Genomic DNA, 26,977 nt, shown 5'->3' with positions numbered 1-26,977 from the left:
ACAGTGGCAGGCATGGGCTTCGGAAGATGGCAACTAATTATAGCAAGTAGCAGTGAGGATTATCATTCTCGTAATAACAAGTCTAATGACAATCATAGCACCAGTAATAATCAGAGTCCATACACCACCGATCTCAACTTGGTTGTTGGCCACTATCAAGTCACGATGGCAGTGACGTCGGACCTCACTGAATGAATAATGAATCCCCTGACATCATCCCCAACGGTCGTAAAACAGTAAAAGCGAGGGGTCAGACCATTTTCCTCCTTTTTCTACCCCCCTCTCATCATCCCGTCTTTGCCATCTCTGTAGATAAATTAATTGGCTGTCAGCCTGTTAAATGGCCTGACAAGAAACGAAGAACGATATAATTTACCCCTGAACAATATACTTGGAAGGGGCTATTAGATTATGACATACCTCACTAGCCACTAAGCGTCTTAGTTCGCCCGCCGTCAAGGCATTTATCAGCAGCCTGGTCTCCACTCGTGAAGAAAGATCGTGGCTAGGCAATGAACTAATGAGTAGTACTTTCGCATCCATATTAGCCTGTGCGGATAAAGTAACCGAAGAGATATTTCTTGGTAGGGCGACTAGCTATTCCCTTGAGTAGCTACCTGGATGCTATCTTGCTCATGCGCTGGTTAGGCTATTGATGTCACTTCGAGTATGAGCAGATAGTTGCTACAGTATGCTATGCCGCAGTAAAACAGCGGATACCCCGCGAGCTTCGGCTACACCATGGATATATAGCAGACGCACCCAATACGGTGCAAAACGATATACACATTAACTATTTTTGATAGAGATCAAGACCATAAGAGGTCGTGGGCCCATCTTGCAGCAGTCACCCCACCACCGGCATCATTATTTGAGTTGAAGTAAGGTCGCATCACAGTGCGCTTGATATGCAGACGTCCTCAATAAAGCGTACGCTAGTGCCATAGCCTTCACACTCATGCCAGGAACGCGAAGAGGGCAGCACCGACAGCCGCGAATAGACCCATGCCTTGACTTTGAGCGACAGCGGCAGCGTCGGTACTCGAAGTAGGAGACGACGCTGAACGACCGCTATCGGGTGATTTGGACGCGGTTGGCAAAGTATCCGTGCTCGAACCTTTGGCATCCGTTGCTGACGGGCTTGAGGTGCCAGTCACACCGGTCGAAGTGGCCGATTGGGTCGTGGACTCGGATGACGTTTTGGTGGAAGTGGAGCTTTCACTGGCGCAGCTCGCACTCTGGGGGAGATCGTTCACGCCAGCACCGCTGCAGATCTTGTGGGCAAATTTGATGGTTTCTGAGAGGGGGAGAGAGGTATCAGCAAGGTCGAGCCTAGTGAGCGCTTTAAATGGCAGACATCGCTTACCTTTCTGCTTGTCCTCGGAGCATTTGGTCTTAACGCAGCAGGAGATATCCGTTAGGAATGACTTGGTGGAGCAGATGCACTTGATATCGATCATCGAACAGGTGTCGGGAATTGACCCAGTGGCACATTCTTTCTGTCTGGGAGTATCAGTAACAAGATCGGTTGATCTAACATGGCAGAAACCGCGTCACAGCGGAGTCAATGAGGGTGCGTACCGCGCAATCAGGAAGACCATTCATTCCCTGGGCAGCAGCCGTGCCCAGGAACCCGACGAGGGCGAGCGAGATATAGTGAAGCTTCATAGCAAAGGCGAGTATTTGATGTACTTGGTGGTGGGATTGGCCGAAAATGTTGGGCTTAGGTCAAATAGAAACACCGGGAGGTCTTTTCAGGGGAGGAAGCACATGAGAGGAAGAATATAACGATGGAATCTTGAGGGGAATTTCGAATTCACCGGCAGGTCAGTTGCATACCGGAGGGTTTCATCCTCTGGGGATGCCACAACAATACCTCGGTGACGAGGCAAGATACGCGATTATTACCATTTGCTTTTGGAAGTGACACAGTTTCTCCACCTAAAGTGGAAAATGAAAAACAAATATTAGATAGTAGAAGATAGTCGAAGATAGTAGACAAGTACCGCTGATTACGATGATTTCCCTTATTTTCCAACTACATAGACTCGATTCTCATCTTAATGATCACTGTCATAGATACCTAGGAATGATGTATACTGGCGTATCGACACTCCTTGCATTCCCTCGAGGGTTTGCGGGAGTGAACTCAATACGAGGGGAGAAAGAAAGCGGCCGTGGGGAGGGATGGGGCAAGGGATAATGATGGAAATAGTCAACTCGAAATGTGACTTGAGATACAGACATGGGACACAAAGAAGACGCAAGGGTACAGCGGCGTCGCCGGATCATGCGACAATCCTTGAATTACTACTTGAATTGGATCTCATCTCGAGACATCATGGTGGTTCATGGAATGTGATTCAGTGACTTCATATCTCCACGAACTGCAAAGAGTTTACTAGTAGATGGAGGGAGGAGATAGTGCTTGATCGAACCCCAGATTATAAACCGTGGATCTGTCCCACTTGCCAATCACTAGTCGTCAATAGTGGATATCATTTTGTTTGTGGCTTGAAACATGCCAATTTGGTCGTCAATTGATGATATTGCGTCCAATAGATCTTGGTGTTTCCCGACTGTGTTTGGCACTATTAGCAAGCAAATATTATGTTTGACAATAAAGCCACATCGTATCCAGCTATGAATCAACCCAGAACGTGCATCTGGTCTGTAGATATATACTATTTAAGTGCGATATTGTATTGTACCGCGAGTGCCGTGTTGGAGTAACATATTCCCCCAAGTACAGAGACTATACGACGTATCATACATCCATTCATACTCGCCAGTTGATCATTTGATGCAAGGACACTTTGGTATGTATCATCGACAGGCCACATGAAATCCAACAATGAAACACAAGGGGGGGCCTGCAGGTCCCAATTTCGGGTGGAGTGCGACTTGAGAGCATCGGAGATCTGGGAATTGTCTTGTTGTGCATCGGCCAGATTGTTCAAGAATAGGCTCAAAGTCTATCCAGAGAGCTTTAAAGAAAAAAGTAAGTGATATTGCCTTTCATTTGATTTGATCTTCCATGCGGATGAAAGGGATGTTTTCCCATCCCATCCGACAAGAATGTGGCTGAACCAATAGTACACAGACCAAACTATCAATTACCACTTCTGAATGCACTTTACCTACTGTCAACACGGCCGGGAATCAATACTAATTCGGTGCGAGCAAACATTAAATCACACGAACGGGTATTTACGGTCCTTTTCTCTCCTCGCATAGGGCCGACCCTAGACAGTTCAAACCAGCCCCAGTCGAACCGGCCCATCTGCATCGGAAGCAGTCCATTCCGCCTCCGTCGATAAAATGGGACTCGGGGTGCTTGAAGATACCGTGCTGACCAATGTCCCTGGTGAGTGAGCTATCAGTTGATGGCCCATTTCCACAAATACCGTGCTCATCGAATGGCCGTACAGGTACCTCGGACATCCTAGAGAAAGAACAATCAATAGACCAAACGATCGACTCGGCCCTCAACCCAAACCTCAAATATGATCGATCCGGCGCGGTTCCTGTACTTCTTATTCCTCAACCGACCGATGACCCCAATGATCCATTGGTACGCTTGAAATCCTGGCGAATAGCGTCACAGAATGTGACTGATGATCGAGAATGGATCTAGAATTGGCCGCTATGGAAGCGCGATCTTATAATATCAGCCCTGTCGATTGTTGCAGTACTATGCGCAACAACCAGTTCTCTCATGGCTGCCAACACAGTGACCATATCCCTGTTTTACGGGAAGAGCTTCACGTCTACTGCACTCCTCACGGGGTATCACCTCTGCGGAGTGGGCGTCGCGGGTATCCTGATTGTGCCGACGGCACGAGTCTGGGGAAAGCGTCACTTGTTCATAATTGGCAATATTTTGATGATAGTCAGTGCTGCGTGGGCCGGAGGAAGTGGAGAGAACTACGACAGTCTTCTATGGTCTCGCATCTTCCAGGGTGTCGCCTTGGCCCCTTTCGAAGCGTTAGTCAACGCATGCGTTGGTGATCTCTTCTTTGTCCACGTACGTCTTTACTGCCCCCCGTCTGGCCACACCCTGCTCATTCTTCTCAGGAACGCGGGAAGAGAATGGCGCTGTCAAACGTTGCCCTATTCGGCGCTGCTTTCCTCACTCCAGTTCTTGCGGGCAAGATCACCCACAGCCTTGGCTGGGAGTGGACCTTTTACCTGGTGGCTATTTTCAGCGCAGCGTGCCTACCTCTTACCATATTTCTAGTCCCAGAAACTGCCTTCCGGCGGCCGGACTGTTTGGATACCGACCGTAACAGTACTCAGCATGAACAGGATGGGACGGCAATAAGTGCGCAGCCCAAAAACAATGAGGACGGACCAAGTCAGGGCCGTCATCTAGAAACGGAGGCCGAAAAGACTTCCACGGCCCGAGAGGGAACCCGAGAACAGCCATCGATCATCTCAGAAGAGGACGCATCTGCCGCAAATAACGAGCGCAATCAGACAACTAGAGCCTCAGAAAGGGTTTCTTACCTGCAAACCCTAAAGCCTTTCAATGGCCGCAAGACGGACGAAAACTTCTTCAAGCTGCTTTTGAGGCCGTTTCCCCTGTTCTTCCATCCCGCAGTCCTCTGGGTAGGTCACTCAATAAACGCATTAGTGACTACGTGTCAATTGACCTGACTTTCAAAAGGCATGCTTGATCCAAGGCGTTATCATCGGATGGACCGTCTTCATAGGAGTCGTCTTGGCTGCCATCTTTCTCGGGCCCCCTCTCTGGTTCGACGAGGTCAAGACTGGGTATCTATACACCGGTGCCTTCATCGGTTCCATCATAGGCTTGTTTCTTTCAGGGCTGCTCTCCGACTCATTAAACCGCGTCATGATCAAACTCAACAAGGGCCGATATGAGCCCGAGTTCCGGATCCTGCTCGTGGTATTCCAACTCGTCTTCTGCGGCGCGGGGTTATACGGCTTCGGTATTGTATCCGAAGACGTTGCCAGATATGGCTGGCTTGTAGCGGATGTCTTCTTCGCTCTTGTCGTGATTGGCATGGTCCTGGGAGCTGTAGCTAGTGCGCTGTACATCGTAGATGCCCACCGTGAGTTTTACCGCAAAGAAAGGGACCCGAGCCTTCCGTCCGCTAATACAGAACCCTATCTGCAGGCGAAATCACCATCGAGTCGTTCACTTGCATGCTCATCTTCAAGAACATGTTCAGCTTTGTTCTGACGTTCTTTGCCTACGACTGGCTGGTTTCTAACGGCGTTCGACCGGCGTTCTTGGCTATTTCCAGTATCCAGATGGGGATCTGTTTACTGAGTATCCCTATGTGTATGTGTATCGACGGCCCTCTCGAGAGTGAGCTAACAGCTTTTAGATGTGTTCGGCAAGCGAAACCGATCGTTCTTTGCCCGGCACGATATTTTGAAGCTTCTACACCTGTGGTGATTACTCTTATCTATCATATCAAGGTGGATTACGGCCTTTCGATTCGGAATATCCAATTGTTTGCTATTCTACGGTTAGCAATAAGAATACAGCGTAATTTCTATTCTCTCTAGATTCACTGTTCACAGTCGTAGGGAGGGTCATCCCTTGAGTGCTAGACTACCCAGTAGAGACTGCACCCAAATCGCACCTCACCACTAGATTATTTCTATTTTTGTATAGCATATTTCCACATGAATGGTGTACTTGAAACCGGCCTTCAAAACATCTCCATACCAGAGTCCGTGGAATGTCGAGTCAGCTGACCAACGAGACGACCAAAAAAGCAACACGATCGAAAACGGAACCCCAGCAGGAAATGGTAGAATCAACGACTCGATCCAGCCCTGACAACTCTCTGAAAATAAAAGAGGGACCCGGCCGAACGACTGTAACCTTTTTCATCTCTTCCGCTCCTCCCTGCCCCTCTCTGATCAAGTTACCCGACGACGTCGTGACATCAGCGACTTTTCCTATCCAACCCACCCACCCACCCAATCAATCCTCTCAGCCTTACGCCCGTCGATCGAGTTCGTTCCACCCCGAGAACCCGATCTGATCGTGATCTGATCATTCGGCAGGTAGCATCCGTGGATCGTGGAGCCCTGTAACCAACTACGTCAGAGACAATTTGACTCGGATCCAAACTTCTGCATCGTCCTTCCCAGAGTTTAACCCTACACTACCCTTTCTTCAGGCCAGTTCCTTTTCATGTCATCATCCCGCCGCCGCCCTCTCGCTCTCTTTCCTTTCTCTTCGCATCTCCAGGATATGACTGTCGCCGTTGAGAGTCATCATCTACCACTCCCCGACGTTATCTTATCATGGCCACTGTCGAACAGCCTCCTGTTCAGCGCATCCCGCGTTCCCGGTCAGCCCGGTTAGCAGATCAAGGTGAGTCTCGGTATCCCATGGGTGTACGTTGGGTCCTTCTGACGGGTACTCTGAATAGCTGCGACAGCTGCGCTTTATGTGACGCACCCAGAGCGCAGGCTATCCATCCGTGAACCCGCGGCGACAGCCGATACCGAACAACTCAGTAAGCTCTCTCTTCCTCCAATGCTATCGGGTGAGAATATCTAACAAACCATCTGTGCCTAGGCATCAAAGCGACAGGGTCCCGTCCCAGCTTCAGTCATGCCTCGGCGGTCGCTGCTCTGACCCATGCTAGGAATAGACAACTCGAGAAGCAGGCAATTCCTGACGTTCAGGCCCATCGAGGCTCGTTGGATGGAACCAGCGAGCATGGTTATAAGGCTGCGTTGCATGCCGTCCGAGAGGGTCGCCCCTCCGGATCAGTCGACCTGGGCAGAGGCATGTCGGTGACAGACCAAAGGGTCGAAGCCCAGCGTGGTCCAGCCCAGAAGGGAAGAGCCATAAATGCTGCATCGGGGGCCTTCAAGAGCAGGAACAGGGCTGACTCTGCACCGTCTGACGCGCCGCGTCGCGTGTCGTTCGCTGAAGATAGCGAGGCTCCTGGTGACATCGGTCATTCGATAGGAGTAGGTAAGCTCGATCGAGTGGCGAGTAACAACGCCCGGCTGTATACTGCTTCTCCGCCTGTCGCTCCCGAGGTGGAAGAGCAGCGCAAGAAAAGCGTCGTGCAGGCCGCTGCGATATCAATGGCGCAGGAGATGTACCAGATTACAGGACCAACGGGTGAGGGCGGGACTGGAGCGCCTCGGAAACAATCCGGACCGTTGCAGCAGGCGATAAATCTGCAGGAGACGGCTCAGAGGATTGCTGCAGAGAAGTTGGCTGCCATGCAGGATGATAATGCACTCTATCGAGAGTACTATGCTATTAATAAGGAGGAAGCCCGTTCCGACATTCCAACGCGGAGGCGGAGACTCTCTGTGGATTCGGACAGCACCTCGGGGTTCGACGTGGACCGGTCCAGGGAGATCAGATTTCAGATGTCCAGTCTGCGGTCGAGACTCGACGCAGTGGACGAAAAGCGAGAGACTGACCGGTCTATGCTACTGGAAGCTGCGAGGAGAAACGTGGACGCAAAAATGAGGGATATGGAAATGCGTGTCTATGCTGAAACCGGCCGTGCGCCGCCCTCCATGCAGAGAGAGTGGGAGGATGCGGCCCTGATGCGTGCCCGAAAGGATGTCCTGGGCGGAGAGACCGAGTCGATCTACGCAGACAAAGTCGATCTCGGGGCCAAGAAGTACATGGATATGGCCGATATTGAGGCCGTTGCCCGCTCGAGGTTGCAGCCCACCCTGAACGAAATCACAGATCGTGCGGAGGGCCAGAGGGCCAGGGAGTTGGAGAAACGCCTGGATGAAGAAGAAAGGGAAAGATATGAAGCCATCTACCGCGAGCGCGAGGCCGAGCTGAGAGCCGAAGAAAAAGAACAGAAAGGTATGATCCTGCTTTTGAGTTGACGGTAGGAGAAGTACTAAACGGAGAACACAGCCTATATGAAATACAACTCGAAGAACATGGAGGAGAAATCTTGGCCATGGAGGAGAAAATCCAGACGTACGTGCCCTTTATCCTTTTGCACACTGGCGCTCTGAGAGACCTCGCCGCCATTCGGGCCGTATGCAAGACACAGCTAACTCAATACAGCAGAAGACGAGCAAGCAGCCTTCGCTTCCGGTGCAGTCTCAGGGTATGGTGGCGCGGAGGCTAAGTCCGAGTCCAAGTTCAAATCCTGGTTTAGGGGCAAGCGTGGTTCCCGTTCTAGCGTGACCGCGCCTGATACTTCGAGGGAGACTGGACCGGCACAGGAGCCAGTCTCGAGCGCCGTCGGTGGAGAGAACCCTATTGAAAAGACCACCGAAGAGCCCGCTGCCGGTAGAGAGAACCCTGTCGAAAAAACCACCGAAGAGCCCGCTGCGCCAGTCCGGAAGGCTTCTGAAGGTGCCGAGAGCGCCCAGAATGCGTCTGCACGACAAGCCGCTGCCGTGACTGAAGGTCCTTCTGCCACTGAAGAGACGACCGAGACTGCTGAAACCACAGAGGCCCCCAAGGAATCCATCGAGGCCCCCAAAGAATCAACCGAGAGTGCCGCAGACGAGTCTCGGCGCGCGGCGCTTCGATCGCACCCCGTGACTGCCGACGAATTGACTGATATGCAGACGCGGCGGATGTCGTCCGTCGACGAGGATCAAGCGCAAGCCATGGCCCAGAAAGCACAGCAGAATACGGCGGACCACGCCAGCGACAAGCCCTCATCGCGACTGAAGTCCAGGCTCTCCAGAATGCTCTCGGGGGGATCCTCGGGATCGGGACTGGACGAGTCAGTCAAGGGTTACAACGAGGACGCCCAGACCGATGGCCAGAAAGGCACTCCCAGATATGCTCATGCCGTACCTGACGAGAGAGAACTTCTCCGCGAGAGTGCCACCGACCAAGGCTTGCCCGCTCCTGCTGCTGGGAAGAATATGACCAATGGCGCTGGACGGGAGTCGCGATTCTCAGAGGATTTGTAGTCAACCATTCGCTCATCTTGTTTCTTTTCTTTTCATTTTTTCTCCTTTTTTTGCCCGTGGATATTGGGGAGGGTGTATCTATGGTTTTAGTTTTTCACTCTGTCTGAATGGCAATCATGCCAGAGAGTATTGATGTTATTGTTCTTGTCGTCGTTCTTATCATCATTACTGTCTTCATGATATTGTACATTAGTAGTAATACTGCCTAATAGGATGCATGTTGTCTGTCCAAGATCAGTGAGGAGTATTATCATAAAACCACGAATTAATATCTAGACAAAGAATCCATCCCCACAGTTAAGCCCAGCTATGCGCAGCGAAAAACGGGGTAGTAAGTAGTTAGAAAAAACGTTGAGATACTATCTCCACTAGTAACCGTTAGTCAAAGAAAGGAAAAGGAAAAAGGAAAAAAGGATCTCCATTCTCCACCGCCATTTGCCATTTGCCATTTGACGCGCGCGCGTCTGCCGCTCCAACGAATGGAATAAAACCAAACCAACGAACCGCCGGGGCATCCATCATTCAGACTTGGGCCGGAAAGCAGGAGACAAGCGCAGACAACACATCTGATCCTACTTACTTATTCTGGGGCGAGGTTGTTTGCGAAGATACCTTGCTGTGTTGCGGATATAGTACTACCCCACGAGTCTCTACCGTATAGTCCATAGTGACTACTACAATTCTACCTAAGGATTTACCCCGGAGTAGTAGACGACATCTTTCATATAGAAAGAAAGAAAGCAAGATGAGAGCCTCCCACCCACGCCAGTCAAGCATTGACCTTGACTCCCCCGACCGGCCGTTCGACAATATCATCAATTTCCGGGATGTGGGCCGTTCTGTTAATCAGTGGTTGGGGAGACGGTATGTTTTATCTTCTCGTTCTCTCTAATATGGTGGTTGTTTTTGGTAAAAGGGCTAATGCTGGAGTGATGATGTAGGGTTTTAAAAGAGGGTGTGCTGTATCGGAGTGCGAGGGTATGTCTTCTTTCCTTTCTTTATACCATGTCATCTTACGATATTGTCATGTTTACTTTGGTCAATACTAACCAAAGCACAGCCCGATGACGCCTCCGAAAGAGACAAGCGACGCTTATCAGAGGAACTGCACATCGCCACAGTCATCGATCTCAGATCGAGGTATGTCCTACATACACACCCCGTTTAGACCCAACAGCAGTATGATACTCACCCGGTCTAAAAAGCACCGAACACCAAATGGCAACCGACAAGCGACGAGCCGAGAATGATGCCCAGCTAGAGAAGGAGGATCCGTCCGTTTCCTCTGATGCCGCCGCAGCGGCAACCCCAGACGAACACCTGGTGCAGCTCCCCGGCGCGCAATTGCACCTTGTTAGTCTGACGGGGAAGGCGTTTGAGCGGACCTTACTGTGGAAGTTGGATTGGTGGAATTTTTTGTATGCCCTCCTCCTCCTCCTCCCCCTCCTTTCTTCTTTCTTCAACGAACAGGAAGGAAGAGAGCTCCTAACAGCAAATAGCAAAGTCCTATCCCTAGCAGCATCAGGCTACCGTTCCGACGCAATCACCATAGTCGGCGAACAGGTGATGTCCCCGCGGGGACTAATCGGACTTGGTCAGGATACGCTGGATAGTAGCACGGTTGAGATGAGGACGTTATTTCACATCTTAGCATCGGATACTGCATCGTCGTCTTCAACGCCCACATCACCATCTTCAACATCGCCAACACCGTCTACCGACGGAGACTGTGACCGGACCCAACCCAGAGACGAAAGTGTCTACCCCCTCCTAATCCACTGCACGCAAGGCAAGGACCGCACAGGCCTCATCGTCCTCCTCTGTCTGCTCCTCGTGGCGGACGTCGTCCCCGAAGACGCCATGGCGGCGGACTACGTGCGCTCGGAGCCGGAACTCGTCGCTGAAGTCGACGAGCGGATGAAGGAGATCCGCAAGCTGGGGTTGTCCGAGGAGTACACGAAGTGCCCGGCGGGGTTTATTGGGGAGATTAAGCGCCATTTGCAGGAGGTGTATGGGGGTGTGGAGGGGTATTTGAGCTATGTGGGGGTTACTGGGGAGGAGGTGCGGAGGGTGAGGGAGGTTTTGCTTGCTTAGTCTTTCAAGGGACTTGATTCTTGGCTTTGGAGCTGGGTTGGTGCTGATGGTGCTTAGACTTGCGTGCTGGGATAGATAGATACTGGCTACTGATGTGTAACGCTATACATACTTAATGCTAATGACACGATCTATATCGCTGGTTATATCCACGTAGCTCTAGCTAATGGCACAGATGTTGACGTATTCACATGTTAACCACGAAGACAAAAATATAAACCAAAATAAACAGCAATTGTATCAAGATTAGACAATTAGATAAAACAAATGAGAGACTCCATGATCACTGGGTGACCATCACCGGGTATCTAAACAATTCATGAATGCGCCAAGATGCGAATTGACTGCTCGGTGGGAAGAATTGGCTAAACGCGAGCTCCACGGTAGTAATTGGCGTTCGGCCCCGCGCTATCCGTCGTGACCGGTTCCTCAAGTGTGACATCGGGTTGAGCGACCGGTGGCGCATTGGCCATGCCCATCTCCGTCCGCTTCTCGCCCTGAGGGACGCGGCGCCGCGTGCGCACTGACGGCAGCAGATCGACAACAAATGATAGAATATAACCGGTAAAGATGAACGCGATGACTGGTCTGATTAGCGCGAGTTGATACCTAGAAGGGGAATATCACATACCCCATTCCAGAACGGCGGCGGTGTTTCTCTGGCTAGCACCTTTCCGGCCGAGAACCCCGAACGCGATCGCGAGGGCGACCTCGACGATGATGAAGGTGAGCTTGATTACGAAGCTGGCAAACAGAACGCGGTGCTGAGAGCGGTAGAAGATGCCCAGACGAAGGTATTCGGCACAGATGAAGATTGCACTGATCAGATATCCGACCCTATATCGCTGTTAGAGAGGCCCGTGCAAGGAGAGAGATATCAGTACGCACAGGAACATGACGAGGAAGCCCTCGTGCAACCTCGAATGGCGCCATGTGTCAAAAATCGACAACAGAATGAGACCCAAGGCACCCGCAATCGAGAAGAAGATCGACAGACAAGCGCAGGTCTTGTCGAACACGCCCTTGTTCGACACCAACTGGCCGGCATGGCGTAGCCAACGTTCGGCAATGAAGGAGAGATCCAAAAACACCACGGTGATCACACTGCCGGCGACAAACAGGGGTTTCAAGCCTCGTGCTCCTATATCGGAAATATATCTGGTATGGCGCGTCAGCGTTGGGCGCTCGATCTTGGTGCGAGTGCGGGATAGGGAGGAACCCACGCGATAGTCTGTCCCTCTTCCATAGTACTATAATGCGGGGTCCCAATGACGGCCCAATTCCCCAACATGGCCAACAACATCGCTAAACTTGGTCAATTCCCGCATTGGAGGTTCCGGGAGCATACGGGAACCACCTACCTAACCACATGCATGCCGATATAACCGGGAAGATCCAAAAAGAAATTATCCACATTATGCCAGACCACGTCTAAGGATATAATGACGGTAATAATGATATAATTGAATATGTACGGGGACGCTCGACAATATTATACAAGGAAAGATGGTGAACCTAGGACGAGCGAGAAATTAGTTGAACAGTCCGAGCGAGTAGTATAGAGTGGGCGTTTCGGCTATAAAGGGCAAGGCGCCGGGAACAGCGGAAGTGGCTTAGATCAGGCTCACCTCAGACAGAGCTTATCAAAGACAACGAGTCGGGGGGGGGATTAGTCTAATTAATGGCGTGTATTAGGGTGATATATTGGGTTGAAGGGGGGGGGGAAAGAAAGAAAAATATAAATATGAAAAGAATGAAGGGAACAAAAGAAAGAGAGAGAGAGAGAGACTAAAGCACCAAAGCACTAAAGCAAAAGCAAGAAAATCCCAAGCCGCGGTCAGGCTGTGGAGAAACGAAGGAACAGGGAGAAGGAGAGGAGAGGAGAAGAAGATGAGGAGGCTGGAGTGGGCGGAGTTTTATGTTATTCCCGTTTGGGATCTGACGCCGGAGGATCAAGGCAGGCAATCAGGAATCCTGCCTTGGATTTTCCCAGGCAAGGGAGAGAGATGAAGCCGTCGGTTATCGGCAGGACCAGTCTAAACTATATCGGAAAGGGTAATAGTATTGGATTACATTGGAAAATTTTTGAATAAAATTAAATAAAATAATGGAAATTAAATGTGTAAAATTAAAATCAAATTAAATAATAAATAAGAGGGGCAGAGTAGGATTCTAACGGTTCAAGGTACCATGTTGACGGAGAGTCAACCATATCGACCATGGATGGCTAAGATCAATGTGGGCCCTCGTGCTTAGTCGACGTCATCCATCTGGCTCCTGATCCATATTTGCTGCGAGTTGATATATTAACACGCGGTTATCTGTACACTGGAGATGCTTTCAACCTGCGTTGTCGTGGCAGACAGTAGATCCCCTGCGTCTTTCAATTCTTATCAATCTGCCCCCCCTCTGATCGTCGAGGTAAGTATACCGTGGAGAACAGATACGGTTGCATATTCATGTTTCTGGTTACCTTGGCTCAATTTAAAAATAGAGATAAAATTAAAAAATCTAACTTCAAATCAAGGTGAATTGAAAAAGACGAGAAGATAAATGATATTTAAAAATAAGAGATAGAAACTTAAAATCCTAGTCTATACTAAACTCCACCATTTTTTTATGGCTTGTTAAAGCTCCCATGGCTCCATGCCCCGCCAAGAATACTGCAGTGAAAGACACGACATTAGAGACAAACGATCAAACCATGTGGGAGCTGTCACTCGAAAATCCCGAAATATCAATGCAAGGAGCTTAAACGAAGACACTCCAAAGGACGATTGCTGCGCTAGCGGTCCCCTCGAGTCGTCGCACGCGGCGAAGATGGGCTCGTGGGCACCTTCCGCTCCATCACCTCCACCATCTGCACCTCATCACCACTGTCGTCGGAATCACTGTCCACTTCGCTGGATCCCTCGTCAGGGGAACCCTCGGTGGTATTTCCTGGGCCAACACTTGAGGCTAACGGACCGCGCATGCCGCTAGGGGGCCAATCCCCAGGACCGGCCGGATGGTTCGACATGTACGACCCGGGACGGCCAGGGGGTCTCGCGCGAGCATCTCGCGGGACCGGCATTGGATACTGGACCGGATCTCCCATGTACGGTACCTGCCACGGGGGCACCCAATGAGGGTGGTCGGGTAGAGGGCGTGGATAGGCAGCACTCGGGAATGGCATCACTGGATAGCCATATTGACCGTCCAAGTGGTGTTCGGTGGGGTACGGTGGCGGGCGCGGAGACCGAGGTGACGCGTTGGTTGACTGAGTTCGTGAGGCTGGAGGCCGCTTGGAGGGTGGGGTGACAGGTGCATTCCCCGCAGACCAAGGACCGAAGATATCGCTGTTATCGGCCAGACCGGGATGTCTCGCGGGCTTGCCCTGCGATGCACTCGACCCACGGGGCCGTAGCCCACTCTTCCCTGGAGCCCCCTTGCGCAGACCATCCGTCGGTTTCATACCTCGATCGACGGGGGACGCCATCGGCATACTCGTTCTCCGGTTGAGATCGACCATGCCGTTGGTTTGCAGACGCTTGCGTTCTAGCGCCTCAACTTCCCGTTTCGATAATCGCACATTTTTCTGTCCGCAAGTTTGTGCCCGTCGAATCCGTTCCAAAGCACTATCGACCATGCGTTCCTCCTTGTCCTTCATAGCCAGTTGAACAGCATATGCCACCGTACTATCCACATCATCATACAAGGCATAGTCCACCACGTCAGCAGGCCCAGGGTCCCCCCGGTATTTGTCGTATCCCAGATTCCGCCTCCGCCACGTGGCTCCTCCATCCCCGTCCACGTTATTCCCCATCGGTCTCGCCGACGACATGCAGTTGTCGTATGGAAGAAAGCCATCGTCCTCATCGATCTCCTGGATTCGTGAGTCACCATCCACCCACGGAGTCCCCCATCCCCTGGTCTGTCTCCCCTGTCGTGCCCCCGGTGGTCTTCCCCATCGGGGCACATCGTAAGGAGCTCGCGGCCGACCACCTAGACCGCCTCCTCTGAAAAAGCATTCTCGATCGGTTTATCCATCAGGGCGGCGTGACCGCAGACCGTCACGCCCGTCGCACCAATGAGCCACAGCACCGTCGAAATCGGTGAGGCCCAGAATCCCAGAGGGACCGCGACACAGACGAGACCGGTATAAAGCTGGGAGGTATTCAACTGGGCAAACCCCAGGTTCAGATCGCGGCCTTCCAGCTTTCCGATCCCGTAGAGACCGCCGGTGACCAGGATGATGACGAACAGCAGGACGGGGTTGGTCAGCAAACTGTAGATGCTGAGCATCACAAAGACCACGGCATAGTTGCTGGAAAAGTAGCCCAAGTTGTAGTTGACACGGCTCTGGGCCTCACCGAAGTTGGCGGGTTTGGACAGACGCTTGAAGTCCAGGAACTCGGACACCGGGCGGAGGTTGGCGAAACGCGACCCGAGGGATTGAGAACGGACGCTATTGAAACGGTCGCCGAATCGCGAGGCGAGCGCGTCGAAGGGGATCTGAATCGGACTCATTGTAAGGGTGATGAAAGATCACAATACTGCGATATGTAGAATCGGTAACTGGGTGTGGTTGAGAGGGAGGAGAGGGAGAGGCGAATGAGATAGATCAATCAAGGTGGAACGTTGTTGGTGGAAGGAATCAGACGGCAAGTGGAATAAGAATAAAATTGGGGGGGGGGAAACCCAAGAAAATAAAGGGGGCCCGGGTGTTGTCAGCCAGGAACGGGCTTAGTTGGCCCCAAGAAATGAAGACAGGAAAGCGGCGATGTTCTGTCGTATTTTATTTGGTTCTTCCAGAACGGCCCCTCCCATCGAATCAATTCGCCCCGTCAAGAAGCTAATGCTTTGAACTTATAGCCAGAAGTACAAATATCTTTGATAGAAGCTTCGTAGCAAATGTGCTCTCCAAACGATCCAAAGTGCACTGCTTTCACCAGTTTCATGGACCCGACCGGAGGAAGTCTACCAATGAATGGCGGACTAAGAATAGAAGGTGGATGTGGGTAAGTCCGCTGGTTCTGGGCCTTGTCCTGCTGAGCGCGGAATTGGCCTGGCGGGAGATGTACCAGCTCAAACAACGCTCAACTGATCCTCTTGCTTCGAGAAGCACCGCCTAACAACAGATAATAAGAAGAAAAAATTAAAAAAGAAAAAGAAGAAAAGGAAGAGAAAGACAATTTATCCAAAGCCACAGACTATCCGGTCGAGAACAAAGGAATTTCTCCCATCTTGCCCATACATTGATATGTGCCGGAGGGGGAAACGTCTGGCTGTCCTGGATGCATGCATACAAAATTGGGCGGCGGGTCGAGGGAAAATGGCCGAATTTAAGCCATGATGGCTGCTCCCAATGCTGTTCGAGTTTGCTTCCGTTTATTATTCACATGGTACTTCCTACTGTTAGGCATGATTCCTATCGACTCAATGCAGAATCATAATCTATTCTTCCCCTCATCAGCCTTGCTCCAGTCGCCTTGCCTGGGCGTGAGTGGCCCTGTCCGCAATCATTGGTCCACGTTGGTTGTCTGGACTCTGCAGTAGATCAGGCTTGGTACATGATCGATGAGTATGATGAATTAGATGTACTTCAAATGTACGAATATGCCTCAACATCCATACCTGGATATTGAGTTCATCAGGAGTAAACTCTCCTACTGTTTCGAACAGCCATGGATGATCTACTTCGTTATTCGCCCGTAATTACCGAGTATGCAGCAAGATTCCATGGTGTTGCATTCTGACCGCCTTTGTATCCATGACAGATCACATTGTTGTCGCCTGAAGATTGCCTGAGAGGACCCAATGGAAACCCACCTTACCACTTCGGGCCTTAGGCCATGAATTAAATACGCGTCTGGGGTATTATCAGCGATAGGCTCGTACGCAATACTATTTTCATTGTGAACACCTCAGCGTCATTGTCTGCATCCAATCGAACTGTCAATTCCCTCCCTTTTCTTTCTCCCCCCCCCATTCATCTTTCATTGGGTCTTGCGGTCTTGACCGCTCTCCCATTGAACCCCCGACTGCTAGACCTTTCAAGATGAAGGTGCCTACTCTTCATCTGTTCGTGCTCGCGACCCTGGTCATCCTTGCAGCGGCGTGGACCAAAGAAGGTCGGTAACTCTATTTGTCTTTTATGCTTTGTGGCGATGCAATTGTCCCTCTAATATGTTCCTTTGTAGATCATGAAATCTTTAGCATACAAGATGAAGTGTCCGCCGCTGAGGGCGCCAATGTCACCTTCTACGGTATGTTTTGAACCCACACCCTCGTGGCCAGACCGACTATTCTAACATCATCGATATAGACTTCCTAGAGGTCAAACCCAATGCCAACCAGGATGAGCTGAACAAGGCCTACCGCAAGAAATCCAGACTCCTCCACCCGGATAAAGTCAAACGGTCCTTCATCGCCAACAGCTCCAAGGACAAGAAGAAGGCCAACACCAAGACCCCTGGCGTCCACGTCAACCAAGGCCCGTCCAAGAAGGAGATCGCAGCCGCCGTCAAGGAGGCCCACGAGCGCTCCGCTCGTTTGAACACCGTCGCCAACATCCTCCGTGGCCCCTCCCGCGATCGTTACGACCACTTCCTGAAGAACGGCTTCCCCAAGTGGAAGGGCACCGGATACTACTATTCGCGATACCGTCCTGGTCTGGGCTCCGTGCTTGCGGGCCTGTTTCTGGTTTTCGGCGGCGCTGGCCATTACGGCGCTCTGGTTCTCAGCTGGAAGCGCCAGCGGGAGTTCGTCGATCGGTATATCCGTCAGGCCAGGAGAGCCGCTTGGGGAGACGAAACCGGCATCCGGGGCATCCCGGGCATTGATTCCACTCAACCCGCCCCAGCTCCCGCCCCCGAAGCGGGCGATGCCGCAGCTGCCATGCCGATCAACCGTCGGCAGAAGCGCATGATGGACCGGGAGAACCGCAAGGAAAACAAGAAGGGGAGCCGCGCAACTCCCCGCGCCTCAGGCACCGCGACACCCACTTCCGAGACCGTGGAACCCACCGGCGAGAGGAAGCGCGTGGTTGCTGAGAACGGCAAGGTCCTGATTGTCGACTCTGTCGGTAACGTGTTCTTGGAAGAGGAGTCGGAGGAGGGCGAGCGCCAGGAGTTCCTCCTTGACATCGAGGAGATCCAGCGCCCGTCCATCAGCGACACGATGGTCTTCCGCGTCCCTATCTGGTTCTACTCCAAGTCTGTGGGCAGACTGTTTGGATCTTCGGCCGTTGAAGACGTCGCTGCTGATGCTGGCGACGAGTCGGCTGAGAGCGCGGACTCCCCCGTGGAAGAATCGAGCAGCTCCGCCATCGCGCCCAAGAGCAAGTCGTCGAAAAAGAGGGGAAAGCGCTCGCAAAAGTCTTAATTGTATACAAACCGGATAATCGTGCCTCGAGGTCTGGTGTGATTCCCTTCTGGTCTATTTTTTGTCCCGTGTATCCATAACGAGGGTTCTTTTCCATGTTGTTTCTTGTATAAAAAATATATTAGGTATCTTGAAATGAACAGTGATGGACAGTGATATCCTTTCTCATGATCACACAGAAGCTCGCAGAAATCAGTTCTATGTCGGTGGGTTGGACGCTATAGACCAAAATCGGTGGTAGTAAAAAGACTAGGTAATCGTTTACAAGTATAGGACAACAAATGTATATATAAATCAAGAATAAACTTTCATCTAAAACCACAAAAAGTAATCGCGCTCTTGAGCGATTTAATGAATCGAAAGTAAGCCGGTAATGAGTGAAACCGGAGATATGTCATGTCGTCATCATCATCGTGATCATACATGATCGTTCTCATCACATAAAGCACGTGGAAACTTCAGCCCTGGAATATGTTTCGCTGGTGATTCCTGGGGACTGTCCCTTCCTTCTTTATTTCTTCCTTCTTTCTTTCTTTCCTTCTGTCTTTCTTTCCTTCTTTCCTCACTTCTACTCTTGCGTATTTGGTCGACTATATAAACATCTTCGCGACGCTCATCAGCCCCTTGAGATTGTCTGCCATGGTATTCTCGCCGCCCCTGGAGCCATGCCCTCCATGTCCTCCATGCCCCCCAAGGCCCCCAGAGCCTGCCAGACCTCCCAAGCTCTTGGGTATGCGAATGCCAATCATGCCCAGCAGCTTCTGCAACACGCCGCTGGTAAGCAGTGGAATGACTACCATGATTAGGACCTTGAACGGATGGCGACGCGCATAGTCATAGATGTCCCGAAGCAGGCGTTTGATGTAGCGCACCACACGGTGCACGAAGCCAGATCGGGGTCGCGCACGCCGCGATGAAGACGAATACGACGAAAAGACGGACGGGCTGGAGCGTCCGCCGCCGCCGCGCGTGCTGCCACCGCCTAGGCTGAAAATCGACGGCGCTGAATGTCGCGCGTGATGCGTGGAATAGGTCGACCGGCGAGAAGGTGAGCGTCGGCGGACGTAGTAGCCGGACGAGGAAGATTTTCCGTCGAACCAACCCATCTTGAAGGTATTGATTGGTTGCGATGACGCCTTTGATGGAGTTGGGATATCGCGAATACAGTCAAGATTCTGGGCCTTCTTGTTCGGAAGAGGGGGTAATTGACGACGGACGTCCTCGATCTCAGTGGCAGAAACTGCTAGAACAGACCACAGGAGAGTCCTTGCGTTTCAGATTCGCAGTACGATGTCGGTCAATCAGAAAGGAGAGGCGGAGCCACTTGCTGCAGATGCAGTATGCACAAAAGAGCTGCAGTTCTAGGCTATTTGTTGCATTGGCGGTCCCCGCAACCAAAATTAAACAGCGACACCGGACGCTCCGTGGCTTCTTCGTAAGATGCTGTACAATCGGCGCGAAAGTGGTAGATTCCCAATTAAATAGCAGATGACGGGCGCCGTAGTCGGGTTGTCAATGTACGTAGGCAGTTGTCAGAACCTATTGTACAGTTTCACAAGGTAAAGAATTAAGAGCTTCCGGAGGACAAAGTCGTGTCCAGTCCAGGGGAGAAAGAGTGTGTAAGCTGAAAAGCCTCCATCGTGCAGGAGTGTGTCCCAATCAGAATAGGCGAATCTGAGTGAGTACACTGAGTAGGAATGGTGTGTCTCGAGTGCATGTCGGAAAGTGGGTGGCTGGTGATCCAACATCCTCTCATTGGTGGTGTTGCCCAGGGGCGCCTCCAGCCGCTCTGGCTGTCCTTCACAGTACTTTCTGCCTCTGCCGGGCTCGAGCGTCGGTCGAGGCTTTGCTCGTGTCTCTGCCCCAGGCAGCAAGAGTGGGGCTGACGTCATTCGGTCTTTTGTGGTTGTCGCCTTTCAATCGTCATGTCTGCTGGACTTCATTCTCGTGAGATTTCAATATCGCTATTAGAAGATTCTGGCTTATCGTTATATTTATCTACCTGACAGACTAAGCATCATTTGCTTACAGTTGTTCACCCGTGTCATCAAACAACATACTACTACAGATCCTGATTAGTACAATATGCCGAGTAAGCACAAGCAGATCTTCTATGACTATAATTCTCATGCTTACATTTCGATAAACAGAACAACCAGATTACTGTAAGTACTGGCAATACCGATTTCGCGCCCGTTCGATAAGAAGAGACATCTGGAAACTTTCTAACTCATCTCTAGACAAGGTCTTAGGCGTGTCCCCCAACGCAACGCAGCAGGAAATCCGCAATGCGTACAAGAGGTAACATTTACCTCAGACTTGGCATTTATACTACTACGTTTGCGCTGACCACAACATGCATAGGGAATCACTCAAATCGCACCCGGACCGGGTCCCTGTCGATTCGCCCGAACGACCTGCTCGGACGCGTAAATTCCAAGAAATCAGCGATGCCTACTATACTCTGTCAAATGAATCCCGCCGGCGAGAATACGATGCCATGAGACAATTTGGGGAATATGCGGAGGAACCTGAAGAGGAGGCACCTCGGCCTGGATGGGGGAGTTTCCCATGGTCTGCTTTCGGTTTCGGCACCGGCACCGGCACCGGCACGGCGGACAGTGAGCAACGAGCCTCTGATCAATTCGGATCTATATTCGAAGAGATGTTACGTGAGGAAGGCCTTGCCAGCGAAAGCGAGGATGCAGATGGACAGAGGCGTGTCCGGCCTACCTCCCGTTTCTGGTCTATCATAGGTGGGGTCAGTGGTGGTGCACTTGGGTTTATCATGGCAAATACTGCAGGCGCCTTTGCGGGTGCAGTAGCTGGAAACCGACTTGGTGCTGTTCGCGATGCCAAAGGCAAAAGCGTCTATGATGTCTTCTTGGATCTTCCGCAGGATGGCCGGGCACGTCTTTTGAGTGAACTAGCGGCCAAGGTCTTCCAATCTACCATGGGTCGATAGACACAGATTTACAGCGGATCAAGTACTTTCGTGTTGGTTTTGGATGTATCTAAGCATATGTGTCACGGGGAGCGATGAGCATACTTGCTTCATATAGTCTGCCTTTGTCTTTTTTTGATTGTTCCAAGACCACGCGGTAATTTTTTGTTCACAAACTTATCGGCATCAATTTGAAAGATGTGTAGTATTGATACTGGCATATTGAATAGACATAACTGGGATGCATCTACTCTGTAGATACTGCCTAGATATTTGGACGGTGTCGACGAGCCCTCACTCAAGTGACGCACCTCCCAGTGGGTCACACTTAAACATTGGAATGGATACAGACCACTCCCGATAAGCCGGATTTAGAATAACCCGACAGTGAGCGGATCGTGTTATCACCACGTGATTTCATGCGATAAGTCCATTGATGATGGTCTTCATTCATTGATCCTTCGTACACGTTTCCATTATGGTTGGACTCGGACATCTTTACATCTAGGAGCAGGTCTGGTGAGATGAAGTCTATTGCTGTGTGATGGCTGTGGCGAATGCACGTATTGCGCATTTAGGTGAGATCATTTCTCAATGTTGCAACGAAAGTCGGACTCAATAATCACTAATAATCTCCTGCAGGCGCTGATGTCCTGAATAACCTGGCGGCTGCCTTCATGCGACATGAGGAATCCAGCGATAATGAACCACCCGGGAAGCGTCGCAAGACAGTTGCAGCTCCCCGGAGCTTGAGAGATCTAACACATACGCCACTTGGTTCTGTTCCTTTCGGGTATATACCTCTGGCACGCTTCTCCTTGTATCTGGTACTGAACCCGGTCAATTGCTCGTGTTTCTTGTCGTACCATTGAGATTAGCTACTAATGAAAGCCTTCCTCTGTATAGGACTTTGCGCACACTGTCTCGTTGCCACCTGGTATTGGAAGCCCCGTCGCTGTTTTCATCGAAGTTGCAGAGAGCTCTCACGGGGCCACTCCGAACTCCCACCGTATAGGGTCTAGGCAGACCTCAGGTGACTGTTTCAAGCTACGGTTGACGACTGTGTCGGATAAAGAGGTATTCCTTGACATCACGTCCAGTGATCCAGAACTAGTCAAGTTTGGAGAGAACCTGGAGCTCGCCAGTGGTCTTCCTTGCGGTGATCGATATGGCACAAAAGTACCAACTGCGTGTTACGTCTCTACGCTTTTCTATCTGCCTGAAAACAGTTGCTTTCGCCTCGAAACAACATTGCTTTGGAAAGATTCCCTTGAAATCTTACAACAACGCCGTCTGACACAAGAACAATACCGTGTATTTTGCAAGTATGCTTTGCAGGGTGATGATACTACGCCAATAGGAGGGTCCCAGTCGCGCAATCGAAAATCGTCAGAGTCTTCTTGGTCGCCACACGATTTCTACCAGAACGTTTATGTCCCACCAATAACCCCACAATCTTCGGAGGAGATAAAATGCCATATGATCGAGTGCCAACTATTCCCATTCCAAAGGAGAGCGGTTAGATGGCTTCTTCAAAGGGAGGGCATGGCACTCCAATCGGATGGCCGTGTGCTTCCTTCCAGGCACCCCTCGAATGACTCGCTACCTACGTCTTTTCAAAAGTTCACCGATGCAGACGGGCGTGTTTGCTTTTCCAGCCATCTGTTTTTAGTTGCCACCACTGACCTCCATAACTGGTACGACGCGGGAGAGTATCTGAAGGGGGGCATCTTAGCCGAGGAGATGGGATTAGGGAAGACAGTTGAGATGATCAGTTTGATCTGCCTCAACAAGCGTTCACTGAGTTCTGAATTGGGTTTGAACGGTTCGAATGGCGGCTTGGAACCATCGGGGGCGACGTTGATTATAACCCCTCCTGCAATCCTCGAACAATGGGAGCAAGAAATCCGGTCGCACGCACCAGGCCTCCGCGTAACTCATTATGAAGGTATCCAGCGGCACAAGACGATGTCTAATCAAGAGTTAGTCAGCTTTCTTGTGGATCACGATATCGTACTTACTACTTACAATGTCCTTGCCCGAGAGGTCCATTATTCTGGGGATGCCCCAAAACGCGATCTACGGCACGAGAAAAGGTTTGAACCAAGGAAATCACTCCTGGTTCAGATCTCTTGGTGGAGGGTTTGCCTTGACGAAGCTCAAATGATTGAAACTGGAGTCAGTAACGCAGCAAAGGTTGCCCGTTTGATTCCTCGCCAAAATGCTTGGGCAGTGACCGGAACTCCTCTTCGCAGAGATATTACCGACCTGCTTGGACTCTTGCTTTTCCTCCACTATGAGCCATTCTGTGGAGTTTGGAACAGATTATGTCACTTCTTTAAACCAACACTAGCGCAAATAGTCCACAGCACTGCAATCAGGCACAACAAAGATAACGTTCGGGACGAGCTTCGACTGCCACCTCAGAAGAGGATCGTTCTCACAGTTCCTTTTACTGCAGTTGAAGAGCAGCGATACGGGCAATTGTTCGAGCAAATGTGCGAAGAGTGTGGTCTTGATTACACGGGTGCTCCCGTTACCGATGATTGGAGCCCTGATGACTTTTTGGTCATTGAAAGGATGAGAAGCTGGCTTGCCAGACTTCGACAAACTTGTCTTCACCCTGGGGGAAGTCACCGCCGAGGACTTGGAACGGGAGGCCCTCTACGATCCGTGAATGAAGTTCTCGAGGTCATGATTGATCAAACCGATTCACTGGCTCAGGCAGAGGAACGTACTCTCCTGTTGTCCCAAGCACGCCGCGGGCAATTACTAGAGAATGCTCTGCACCGACAGGAGGCTCTTGACGTGTGGACCAAGTCATTGGAGAGAGCAAATGCCATTGTCGAGGAATGTCGAGAACGGCTGAATTCGGAATGTGCAAAAAATGGAATTAGAACCCCGAAGGTTGATGACGACAGCGCATCGGCCGAATTAAGCGACAATGAGGGCAATGAGGTGGAGAAGAATACTCGTGTAGGCACATACCGCCAAAGACTGCGCTTTGCTCTCGACGTTCAGCATACTTGCGTTTTCTTCACTGCAAATGCCTACTACCAAATCAAGACGGATCCAAACCTTACCACGCCTGATACCGACAAATTCAAGTCTCTGGAAAAGTCCGAAATGGAAGCATATGAAAGTGCGAAACTCATCAGAAAAGAGATGTTAGCTGATGTCTCGAGAAAGGCAAGCCGTTATATGAGGAAAATAAGAGAAAAGCAAAGGACACAACAGTTCGTGAAAATTCCCCAGATGAACCCTGAGCTTTATAGCAGTGGTTTAGAATCACATCGGGTTCTCGACAGATTTGAAGATTTTTGTGAGGCTTTGAACGGACACGCTGTTCAATACGATATGTGGCGTCAGATTATGATCAAGCTGCTTTCACGCTCATTGATAGACCAGGAAGACGACTCAGAGCTCGAAGGCGACGAGTACGAAAAATCTACGAAACTTCAAGACGAGATGTATGTCTACATGGAAGCTCTGCGTGCCATGTTTGCCGATCGGAATGATGCTCTCACCGGACAGAAAAATACTCTAATCGCCCATGAGGTCAAAATGGGCATCATCCAAGCACAAAAAGGCGAAGGCCCTTCTCCGAAGCTTTACCTGGAGACTATGAATGCTCGTAGTGATATCAAGCCAGAACCTCAGCTCGGTTCGCTTCGGGGCATCATCAGCGAACTTCGTAGCCTTGCCACCTCCCTTGAGTGGCAGGCGAACGAGGGTAGTTCGCGAGCTCGTGCTGAGCTGGGGCTTGTCACTTTAGTACTCAAACATGCTAGCAATATGGCATCCGAACAAAACAAGGCTGCCTTGAATTTGAGCAAGGAAGTGGAGATGTTTCGGGACACAATGAACCACCGCTTGGAGTATTATCGTCAGTTACAGCGAATTTCAGATACTGTCGCCCCATATGACGAAGAGAGTGTCGGAAAGCCGCTGAATGAAGCGGTCTTCGCTGCTCAACTGGAGCAAGAGCGCATAACCGCCGAAAAGGTTTCTTCCTTGAAGGCCAAACTGCGTTACCTTCTACACTTGCGAGATGAATCTGGTTCGGACGAGTCCTCAAGGATATGCATTATATGCCAGTCGGGCTTTGAAATCGGTACGTACAAACAGCTCTTACCTTGGAAAGTATTCGGTTCTTTTTCGTCTAATTATTCGTAGGCGTATTGACGGTTTGTGGACACAAATACTGTAAAGAATGTTTACAGTTGTGGTGGAGTCGAAGTCGGACCTGTCCAACATGCAAAAAGCGATTAAAAGCGAACGATTTCCATCAGATCACCTACAAACCCCAAGAATTCGTCGCCGAAGAAGAAAAGCCCTCTATGAAGATGGGATCTGAACGTCTGAGAAAGAATTCTATATACACTGACATTAGCTCAGGGACACTGAGCGAAATCAAGAATATCGACCTCGACAGCTCCTTTGGTACGAAAATCGACACCCTGGCGCGTCACATCTTATGGTTGCGCGAGCGTGACCCCGGTTCAAAATCTGTCGTGTTTTCTCAATATAGGTATTTTCTTGGTATCCTCGGATCGGCGTTCAAAAAATTCCAGATTGGATATAGCACTTTTGATAATAAAGACGGCATACACATGTTCAAGACTGATCCCTCGGTATGACTTATCCCCGCTCTTTCCGTTTTCTCTCTCGAAGGCCGCGAGACCATGTACTGACAGCATTGTTCAGGTTGAATGCTTTCTTTTGCACGCCGAAGCACAGTCGTCCGGTCTTAACCTTGTCAATGCTACCCATGTGTTTCTCTGCGAACCGCTGGTAAATACGGCAATCGAGCTTCAAGCAATAGCCCGTGTGCATCGGATAGGTCAACGTCGACCTACCACGGTTTGGATGTATCTAGTTTCGGATACCGTTGAGCAATCGATCTACGAACTTTCCGTTTCTCGCCGCCAGGATCACATTATCCAAAAAGAAAGACAAAGAGAGTCTCATTCAACCATGTCCCAGCAAGGTGACACGGCCTTCGAAAAGCATGTCACCGAATCTACAGTGTCCTCAAAAGACGGTACGAATATGAACGTTGCTGTCACCGAAGTCGCTATCGACTCAGCAAATTCCTCAGAGATTCAAGATGCCCCACTGTCTAGATTAATGGCTGGAGGTTCGGGAGGAGAAATCGTGAAGAAAGATGATCTATGGCAGTGTCTTTTTGGCAGGACAAGCAAGACAAAGGAAGCTTTATATGGCTCAGACAACGCCCACAGGGAAGTGGCAAGGTTTCTCAGAGGAGAAGCAGCAGAAGTGCGGCGGACAAATCCCACTTCTCCATGAATTTACTTGATATCTACGACATATCTACTACATTTGTTTTGCTTTTTGGTTATGATTAGATGATAGCGCCTCAGTCATACTAAGATACATGAATGAGATCATGAAACTTTTCGGTCCAGGCAATAAATCGATATGTGTGTATCTTGTACCAAATATTTTCTGCGATTATTCTCTGTCCAACTAGGCATTAAGCTGGTCGAGTTTAAACTGTAAATAAATTTGTCTCCTGTGAATTGACCGGATTTGTAATTAATTGTGCACTGGTGTGCATATAATGACTAATAATGCGGGATGTTAGTGAGTGAGTTAGCGTCGCGGCCTCATAAGCTCTACTCTGCCTAATGACGT

General features: G+C 50.5%; 10 protein-coding genes across 10 annotated transcripts; 6 read left to right on the top strand and 4 right to left on the bottom strand.

The window, feature by feature from the left end:
* Window positions 1-639: 639 nt before the first annotated feature.
* Window positions 640-1,893, bottom strand: BDW47DRAFT_108823 (CFEM domain-containing protein). The gene is made up of 3 exons (XM_024813324.1): window positions 1,582-1,893; window positions 1,367-1,499; window positions 640-1,297 (listed from the first exon to the last, which is right to left on the bottom strand). The coding sequence occupies exons 1-3, from the start codon at window positions 1,666-1,668 to the stop codon at window positions 957-959; spliced, it is 561 nt and encodes a 186-aa protein (XP_024670351.1). The 5' UTR covers window positions 1,669-1,893; the 3' UTR covers window positions 640-956.
* A 1,316-nt stretch (window positions 1,894-3,209) lies between these two features.
* Window positions 3,210-5,428, top strand: BDW47DRAFT_132808 (putative MFS transporter; the record flags this gene model as incomplete). The annotated part of the gene is made up of 7 exons (XM_024817661.1): window positions 3,210-3,367; window positions 3,432-3,574; window positions 3,638-4,027; window positions 4,078-4,611; window positions 4,670-5,078; window positions 5,144-5,311; window positions 5,358-5,428. The coding sequence occupies exons 1-7, from the start codon at window positions 3,322-3,324 to the stop codon at window positions 5,426-5,428; spliced, it is 1,761 nt and encodes a 586-aa protein (XP_024670350.1). The 5' UTR covers window positions 3,210-3,321.
* A 524-nt stretch (window positions 5,429-5,952) lies between these two features.
* On the top strand, window positions 5,953-9,143 carry BDW47DRAFT_108820 (uncharacterized protein). Its single transcript, XM_024813323.1, has 5 exons — window positions 5,953-6,361; window positions 6,420-6,506; window positions 6,569-7,840; window positions 7,895-7,960; window positions 8,054-9,143. The coding sequence occupies exons 1-5, from the start codon at window positions 6,292-6,294 to the stop codon at window positions 8,914-8,916; spliced, it is 2,358 nt and encodes a 785-aa protein (XP_024670349.1). The 5' UTR covers window positions 5,953-6,291; the 3' UTR covers window positions 8,917-9,143.
* Window positions 9,144-9,413: 270 nt separating this feature from the next.
* Window positions 9,414-11,120, top strand: ptyA (putative tyrosine/serine protein phosphatase). The gene is made up of 6 exons (XM_024813322.1): window positions 9,414-9,780; window positions 9,858-9,894; window positions 9,977-10,056; window positions 10,122-10,334; window positions 10,416-10,923; window positions 10,978-11,120. Exons 1-6 carry the CDS (start codon window positions 9,662-9,664, stop codon window positions 11,008-11,010), a joined length of 990 nt encoding a protein of 329 aa, XP_024670348.1. The 5' UTR covers window positions 9,414-9,661; the 3' UTR covers window positions 11,011-11,120.
* A 1-nt stretch (window position 11,121) lies between these two features.
* On the bottom strand, window positions 11,122-12,915 carry BDW47DRAFT_108815 (Frag1/DRAM/Sfk1 family protein). The gene is made up of 6 exons (XM_024813321.1): window positions 12,639-12,915; window positions 12,372-12,525; window positions 12,234-12,315; window positions 11,899-12,168; window positions 11,642-11,847; window positions 11,122-11,593 (listed from the first exon to the last, which is right to left on the bottom strand). Exons 2-6 carry the CDS (start codon window positions 12,424-12,426, stop codon window positions 11,376-11,378), a joined length of 831 nt encoding a protein of 276 aa, XP_024670347.1. The 5' UTR covers window positions 12,427-12,525; window positions 12,639-12,915; the 3' UTR covers window positions 11,122-11,375.
* Window positions 12,916-14,866: 1,951 nt separating this feature from the next.
* Window positions 14,867-15,833, bottom strand: BDW47DRAFT_51129 (putative COPII vesicles protein Yip3). The gene has a single exon (XM_024819200.1). It carries the CDS (start codon window positions 15,517-15,519, stop codon window positions 14,995-14,997), a length of 525 nt encoding a protein of 174 aa, XP_024670346.1. The 5' UTR covers window positions 15,520-15,833; the 3' UTR covers window positions 14,867-14,994.
* Window positions 15,834-16,921: 1,088 nt separating this feature from the next.
* On the top strand, window positions 16,922-18,601 carry BDW47DRAFT_108812 (putative endoplasmic reticulum DnaJ domain protein Erj5). Its single transcript, XM_024813320.1, has 3 exons — window positions 16,922-17,123; window positions 17,193-17,258; window positions 17,318-18,601. Exons 1-3 carry the CDS (start codon window positions 17,051-17,053, stop codon window positions 18,373-18,375), a joined length of 1,197 nt encoding a protein of 398 aa, XP_024670345.1. The 5' UTR covers window positions 16,922-17,050; the 3' UTR covers window positions 18,376-18,601.
* Window positions 18,602-18,680: 79 nt separating this feature from the next.
* Window positions 18,681-19,694, bottom strand: BDW47DRAFT_51114 (uncharacterized protein). The gene has a single exon (XM_024819199.1). The coding sequence runs from the start codon at window positions 19,479-19,481 to the stop codon at window positions 18,966-18,968; it is 516 nt and encodes a 171-aa protein (XP_024670344.1). The 5' UTR covers window positions 19,482-19,694; the 3' UTR covers window positions 18,681-18,965.
* Window positions 19,695-20,313: 619 nt separating this feature from the next.
* On the top strand, window positions 20,314-21,799 carry BDW47DRAFT_108806 (putative DnaJ chaperone (Caj1)). The gene is made up of 4 exons (XM_024813319.1): window positions 20,314-20,467; window positions 20,526-20,540; window positions 20,616-20,676; window positions 20,740-21,799. The coding sequence occupies exons 1-4, from the start codon at window positions 20,461-20,463 to the stop codon at window positions 21,338-21,340; spliced, it is 684 nt and encodes a 227-aa protein (XP_024670343.1). The 5' UTR covers window positions 20,314-20,460; the 3' UTR covers window positions 21,341-21,799.
* BDW47DRAFT_51099 (putative SNF2 family helicase/ATPase) lies at window positions 21,718-26,682 on the top strand. Its single transcript, XM_024819198.1, has 5 exons — window positions 21,718-21,897; window positions 21,962-22,146; window positions 22,226-25,433; window positions 25,496-25,953; window positions 26,027-26,682. The coding sequence occupies exons 1-5, from the start codon at window positions 21,864-21,866 to the stop codon at window positions 26,627-26,629; spliced, it is 4,488 nt and encodes a 1,495-aa protein (XP_024670342.1). The 5' UTR covers window positions 21,718-21,863; the 3' UTR covers window positions 26,630-26,682.
* The last annotated feature ends 295 nt before the right edge of the window (window positions 26,683-26,977 follow it).

Source organism: Aspergillus candidus (assembly GCF_002847045.1).
Source record: "Aspergillus candidus strain CBS 102.13 unplaced genomic scaffold BDW47scaffold_36, whole genome shotgun sequence".
Taxonomy (NCBI): Eukaryota; Fungi; Ascomycota; class Eurotiomycetes; order Eurotiales; family Aspergillaceae; genus Aspergillus; species Aspergillus candidus.
Note: the sequence above shows the minus strand (reverse complement) of the source record. Positions and strands in the feature narration are given on the sequence as shown.